This window comes from Ochlerotatus camptorhynchus, unplaced genomic scaffold (assembly GCF_037179485.1).
Source record: "Ochlerotatus camptorhynchus isolate MF236.1 unplaced genomic scaffold, CSIRO-AGI_Acam_v1.1 ptg001025l, whole genome shotgun sequence".
Taxonomy (NCBI): domain Eukaryota; kingdom Metazoa; phylum Arthropoda; class Insecta; order Diptera; family Culicidae; genus Ochlerotatus; species Ochlerotatus camptorhynchus.
The window spans coordinates 8,061-15,719 of NW_027041447.1; the positions used below are offsets into that span (position 1 = coordinate 8,061).

General features: G+C 38.8%; 1 protein-coding gene across 1 annotated transcript; it reads right to left on the reverse strand.

Annotated features, from left to right (window-relative positions):
• Window positions 1–6,592: 6,592 nt before the first annotated feature.
• On the reverse strand, window positions 6,593–7,060 carry LOC135715881 (uncharacterized). The gene has a single exon (XM_065238860.1). The coding sequence runs from the start codon at window positions 7,058–7,060 to the stop codon at window positions 6,593–6,595; it is 468 nt and encodes a 155-aa protein (XP_065094932.1).
• Between the last annotated feature and the right edge of the window lie 599 nt (window positions 7,061–7,659).

Below are 7,659 nucleotides of genomic sequence, written 5' to 3' on the forward strand. Positions count from 1 at the left end.
ACAGCTGAACTTTTCGGTATAATTTATGCAATTCAATTCAACTGCTTTTCAGCTACTTTGAAACTAAATCTCCATTAAAATGACAAGATTTGATCATTTAAACAAGGTTGAAAATGTTTTGAAATTATTTTCAAATTCAATAGCCTTTAAAATGAAGGTCAAAGTTTTACCGAACGTTCAGCTGTTCTGATTTCGGTAAAATTTACCGAACACGGAAACAAAATCTTAGTGTGTATGTTCGTGATATTCAGTCTGAAGTACTTTAGAATTCTGAATTGCCCTATATTTCAGAATTTTAAGGAAATTCTGAAAATAATTTACAGTGAAGTGTAATTGATTGAAGGGAAGATGGTATAAATTGTCTTTTGCAAACTCTGATGACAATTGCATGGAGATTTTGTGAAAAAAGGAAATGGTTAGAATTTCGGAAGAGAAATCATAGAAAATTCTTAATATGAAACTTAAGGAGAATGTTGATATAAATCGTGAGAATTATTATTATTATTTAGCTTTATTAAGGAAGCTTTCAGCCTTGGGCTGGTTCGCCTCCAAAATCGTGAGAATAATTTCAATGGAGATTAGGTTTTATCAAGTTTTAAGAAATCTGGCAATGTCTGGGAGACTTTCTAGGCTATTTTGGCAAAGTACTTGAGTACTTAGAGTATGCTGAAGAAGATTAGTCGGAGAAGAATGTGATGGTTATTCTGAAGAGCGTACCAAGGAAATTATTAAGAATATTCTAAGGGAAGTTCATAGAGAAAAATTGAGACATTGAGAAATTATTACCAGATTGAGGGAATTGTGAAATTAGAGAGCGATATATAAGAGATTACAAGAGATAATGCTAAGCACGCTTAGAATGTTACTGAAAAAGTTTGGATATTATCAAGATTAGTTTAGGGGAATCCAGAATGCTAGGATAATTCAAATTGAACTCCGTAAATGAAGTAAATTCAGATTAACAAAAAAATTCATGATCTGGGACCCAGGAAAAATATAAATTCCAGAATATAGAATCATTTCAAGATACTGAGACTTCAAAAAGGTTCCTAAGAATCAAGATTCCTAAGACGCTTTTAGACTTTCATTTTATTTACCTAATAATATTATTCTTTGGCATAAAATTATTTGTAATGGTCATGTGGAGTTACCCGTAGTTTAGGTAAACTGTGTGTGAGTACCACGATGTTAGGCTTTGATTCTCACTTCAGCCAGGAGAATTTTAGTTTCAAATAAAATTTCCTACTGGCGAAGACAACATATCTGGCAGAGTTGCCAGTCTTCGCTACTGGTCTGCCGAGTGTTGTAAGTTGTATGATATCAAGAATGAAATTGGAAATCTGATCAATCTCAGAGAAATATTGCAATTATGGTGTTGCATTAAATATTAAAGACTAAATCGACTGTTAGTTTAAAAGATCATCCCATCAAAGTTGCTTGACTCTTTGCTGCTTCAGAATACTAAAAATATTTTCTGCAGTATTTTACCAAAAATTTAAATCAATGTAGAAATGCTGTGTTATGGATATTAAAAGTTTTTGGGAACAATGTGTCAATACTTTTCTTAACTTTTGGATGATTTTAGCAATGCTAACAAGTTGGCTTTATATATTTTTTAAACATGGATTTTATAAACATTATGGTAGTCTTTAATTAAATTCCAGATGATCATACTAACCAATTTTTACGGGAGATTGTCACATCACTTTGATTCCAGTAGCATTATGTTAAAAACAGGATTTTTTTGAGCATTCCAGATTTATCCAGATTTTATATTTAGACTGGTCCAGATTTTTCAGAAAATGACCTGGCAACGCTGGTTCTAAGTGACACCTCCCACCAATACATACATGTATACTAGACTGATGCAAAATTTGACTTTTTCGCTCCACAGTGCTTAAATGGTTTCAAATCGGGTCCTGATTAGCCTCCCAAAGTTACAACTCATTTAGTTAGAAACAGACTTCGCACAAGCCATTTGAAGTTTACATGTAAATTACTATGGGAAATCTCAACTTTTTGTTCATTGTCTTTTAGTGTTTTTCCATATTGAGCTGCGAAACAGCTCAACAGCCATTCTTATAGAAAATTTTCTCAGTTACTACTTTGCTGAAGATTGTTTCTATGTAAAACAAGACAGGGAAAAGTTATTAATTATTTAAGAGATTGGTAAACTTACGACATGATCAAGCAGCTGCTTTGTAGGCAACACTGTATTTTGCAATGTGACATAGTAGCCATGATTTTTGCGTCCTATTCAACGCCCCGGAAACACCAATGTTGCCTGCTGAGCAGTTGATTGAGTATGATAATAAGACATCAGCGCATTGGACCATTGATAACTTTCGATCCTTGCATTTAATCAAAAAGTGATCTTCAGCAAAGTTGTAGCTGGAAAAATTTCCTACAAGTACAGTTGAAAACTTTTGAAGGAACCGATATGGTGAATTATAAGATAGACATGATCAAAAGTCTTGGTTTTACCATAGTAATTCCCATATAAACTTCAAATGGTTTGTGCCATCTCAGTTTCTCACCAAATGGGTTCAAATTTTGATAGGTTAGTCAGGATCCGATTTGGAATAGATTAAGTATTGTGGAGCGAAAATTTCAAATTTTGCATCACTCTAATGTATACATGAAGGGTTTTGTCCTGTTTTGTTGTTCGCTCAAATCCACACTTCTGACTTGAGAAAATATTCCGCAGAAAAAAATCCATCGAAATTTCCGGTGGCAGCATTAAAAATCTCCACCAGAACTGTGCAGAGCCTCCTCCACCGAAGACGCGAGAAGCTCACTGGAACCTCCTTTGGCAGCACCGAAAATCTCCGTCGAAATCTCTCGGAATCCTCTCCGCCGTGAATATTTGAAAACTCCGTCGAAACTCCCCTCGAAAATTCAGATGCTGCCACCGGAGGTTTCCAAAGACTTTCGACGAAGTTTCCAAGCATTGTCGGCGAAAGAGGTTCTGCACGATACCCGGGACGGGACTTGACAATCAAGCTTCTCACTCTTCTTAATGTTTTTGATGAATACCCTTCGGAAAGTTGTGTGTGGTGTTTGACGGAGTTGACCAATGATGCCAGGAATGTAAAATATTTTTCTATTTTAATTTGGATTTTATTCGCAGTTTCTACGGCAGCTTAGCAGCTTGTACATCATTTTTGCTCAACACAATAAAAACAACCATAAACCAACAACAATATCCATGGCTTAAAACAGGCAGTGCACTCGATTTTTCAACTTTCCTTTCGCAAATATTAACAATTAACAACGCCATTGACGTCAACATTGACTCCGGCATCACTGCCAGCCAGATTGACACGATCCCTGTTTCCTTTTTATTCCACGATTGCTACTGTCAAATCGACCAATCAGAAACTGGCTCGGATTTGACAGAAAATCGGCACGAAATCGCTACCCGATTTTCAAGTCCCGTCCCAGCACGATACCAGTGAAGAGATGGGATGCTGCAGACGGAAGCTCCAGGCATTTTCTTAAGTGGACCCTACACGATTGCTTTTATTGACAATAATCGTATTGTCAATACATTCTATATTGACGTCAATACATCGAGATTGACAATATTTCTGAATTCACATCATCAATATTATTGTCAATAACTCCCCTTCGCGTCAATATATTGATGCGTGTGGGGTTTGCTTTACGTTATCGATGGATGAAGTTCCGCATGATTTCGGTGATTTTGAATGCTGCTAGCGGGAGTTCCTGGAAGTTTCAACGGATTTTGTTGCCCCCTCGGCGAATTAAATTTTGCATGATTTCGCACGATTCTAGCAGCTGCCAACGAAGGTTCTAGCAACTTTGTCTTGTTCTGATAAAGGGTTCATCCACCAGAATTACGTTTGACTTGGTTTGACTAAATAAAATAAATTGGGGCTACATTGAGTCTGTTAGTGTTGACAAATAAATATATTACCATTTAAAAAAAATCGAAATTTCGATGGCGTTTTCTTGTGATCATCAGGGTTACCAAAACTATAGATAATTCTGTATTTCTACAAATTTTTCAGAGTTTTTAAAACCAAGAATCTGTATTCACAGATTACAGATTTTTAGGATTTAAACAGATTACACAGATTTTTAAAATATGATCAAACCATTAAAGCAATTAAACTTGAGATGTTTAAGAACAAAACATTATTTTCACTTATTTTCACCATCACCAACTAATAAATCTAAGCAAGCCTGTTTTGTGGAATTAAAAAGGAGAATTAGAACTGTCAGAGGTATTCTTTTTTGCCAAATCATAAGCAATTTATGATACATATTTTGTTATCTATTTTTTGTCTCTATCAGAAAATGGCTGAATTACTTTTCAAAGGAAATATAAAAATTATCATCACAGATTTTCTGGACAAAAACTAAGATGAAAAGATTTTTTTGGGCAAAAACACAGATTTACTTTTGGCAACCCTGGCGATCATGGCGGACGAGGTTCCATGCGGTTTCGGTGGCGATTTATGATGCTGCCAGCGGAGGTTCCAGGAAAGTTTAACAGAGTTTTCTCACGTTATCAGCGCCAGCGAAAGAGGTTCTTCACAATTTTGGTGGAGGGTTTTGGTTCTGCCAGCGGAGATTCCAGCTTCGACGGAGTTTTCTCGCATTCACCGTGGTGATTTTCGGTGCTGTGAACGGAAGTTAGGAAATCTGTACGGTATTTTCTCGTGTTTTAGGTGGTGTAGCTTCCGCATGATTCCGGTGGAGATTTCTTTGCTGCCGGAGAAGGTTGCAGGGAGATTTTCGTGAATTCTCTACTTCGAGTTTTCTTTTCCTGTTATGTTTGTTTATCTTCGCCTCGATGCATGTATGTATGTATGTATGTATAGGTGTCACCAAAAAAGCCCATTGAATGGTTGATGCAAATGATAGAAATTAAATGCATTTGATCTAAATTAAATGCTTATTCAATGGGCATTCTAAAAGTGAGACTCCTACTTGAAGTAAGGTTTTTGATCTAATTTCCGTCCTACTAAGCACAACCCGCGCTTTACCTCTCTTTTTTGAACAGGTTTGATCAAAAAAATTAATTTTTCTGTCAAATATAAATTCTAAATTTATTCACCTTTCCATACGTATTATTGGATTTGATAAAGAGTCACAAATTGTTGAGATATTGTTTGAAATCTAATACTGCTTCTTGATTCTAAATTCGTCCTACAAGCTTCAATTGACCACTTTGTCAAACAGTTTTGGCGTGACTTTCTTCCAGCGATTTCACAAAACTGGACCAACTAATTTCTATTTTTTTGTGAAACGCACAAATCTTGGCTACTTTTCTCGAGGTTCTGGAAGAAAAAATCTCAAAATAATGTTTCATTTCAAAGTTCGAGTGGTAGTAAACGTCATTTTATCTGCTCGAATGAAGTGGTTAATTCCGTCCTAACGCATTGAAACGCCATAGACGAGTGCACGAATGGATTGGAGTTCACTCTCTCGACAAAAAGTGACACAACAGCGGGGCCCTGTTTACTAAAAATGAATACATGCATAATACTCGCGTAACATTTGAAACGGGCCTATCAACTTTAGTACACAAAACTGGTTAAGCGCGAACCGAATACGCCCACGCAAACTAACAGCACCATCGGGTAGGGAAAATTCTCCCCTTCCCAATTGTGCTCTTGGTTTGCGTGGGCGTTCTTCGGTTCATGTTCATTTTTAGTAAACAGGGCCCCGCTGTTGTGTCAATTTTGTTTCAGTAGATGAACAAAAGTTCACCCGTGCACTCGTCTATTAGATTAGAAACGGGCGAAGTAGCACCATAGAGGTAACTCTAAGACTAATAGGTCCCGAAGAAACGAGCTCAACTTTTTGGCTCAGCTCTGGTACTATCTTCGGTCCCAAGCTAATCGATGCACCCCTCGAAACCTAGGAAAATCCACTAACCTCTCATTTTATCTGTCAAACTTTCATAGCGAATCAAAACAAACATAGTGTAGTACTAGAATTTTGACTAGAATGGGGTACGTAATCGATTTGCTTGGGACCAATAGGCTAGTCAAGTAGTGAGCCAATCTAAAATCGTTAGTTTCGTATTGATTGTTGGTAGCACTCTACCCTATGACACAAACTCTTGTCAAAAATCAGCTCGCGATAAGATAGTGCAGTAGAGTATGAATGGATAATAATGTAGTTGCACGTATCAATATGCTCTTTTGGATGAGTGTTTTCATCGATGCATAAACACTTATGACGATTTAAAAGCTCTGCTTCCATTTTGCAGAAGGGATTACTGCTTTTCTGCTGGAATTACTTGCTGGGGAATCCCAGAAAAACGGATAATTTCCCGTTCCACCACTTCAACTGCTTTTGAAATAGTGACTAATGAATCAATATATATTATGGCTGTTGCTGTGCTGCCAGTCAGATGCAGTTGGAGTCGAGTCGCACTTCCATGGTGAAACGGTTATTTTTGACTGCACTAAAATGCTGTTCGAAGCTGAGGAATCGGTCAACGAGAACTCCCAGAACTCGGACGGTCTTCTTCAGCGGTATGGACTGGTCGTCGACTTTGATCGGTGGTCCGCTAAGTCTGTGTCGAAAAGGGCAGACATGACACCTGATGCTTTTAGAGGCAGACAATTCGAAGCCTACTAAGTGGGCCCACCTGGCGACGGCGGAGACTGCCTCTTGTACGTACTGGCGTGGGTCCAGTGATGACGATGAGGATATCGGTAGTTGACGGGAAGACTCCGTTCATCGCCACGAGAAACAGGGTAACGGTGATAACCGATCCTTGTGGGACACCCGTTTCCTCGAGGGAGAGCAGGGATTTGGTGTTGCCGACTGCAACTCTGGACAAGTATTCCTGGATGAAGTGAACAATGGGTCCGTTAAGACTCCAGTCGATTAGTTGCTTGTCGAGTGATAATAACTCGGTGTGCAGACCGCTGTCGTAGGCGTTCTTGAGAGCTTCCCCTAGGGTTCTAAAATGGATGGACGTTTCGAAACCTTGTCGGAAAGTGCACTGTTGGTGAGCAAGGAAATTTCCGGCTTCGAGGTATTGCTTCAGTGAGCTAGAGTTTGTTGAAGACATCTAGCATCTGTAGCTGTCCTGATACTGGTAGCCTCTTGAGTAGAGGATATCCGATTTCTCCGGTTCCTACCGACTTCCCGTTGCTGCAGCGAAGTTCCTGCCAACAGAAGGCTTGGTTTATTCCGGTACTGGCGGTGTCGGGGGATACTATGAAGTCTTCGATGGATGCGGTCGATGGCTTCGCTTTCTGCTTGAACTTGTTGTCGTGCGTCGTTTCCCACTGAGGGCGTTGATTTGCTGCCAGAGGTCGGCCGAGGATTGCGATGCGTTCATGCCTTCCAGGAACTCCATCCAGCTGGATCGCTTGGCATTACGGATTTCTTGTCGGCATTGGTTGTGTAGTTCACGGTAGGAACAAAGGGCCTCCTCTCTATCGTGATGTGCAATGGGGAGCCGATTTACACGTCGAAGTGCCTTGCGCCGGGCTTGCCTTCTTGGTATATTCATTCCACCACTTGATATGTTTTCAAGGGCAAATGATTTGAACATAAAGTTTTTACGATATTACAAGATGATCGACAGGTAGTTTTGAGCTTTTCTGGTAGAAAACCACTATTTTAAAATTATTATAAACATGATCTGGACAGGGTTTTCATTGG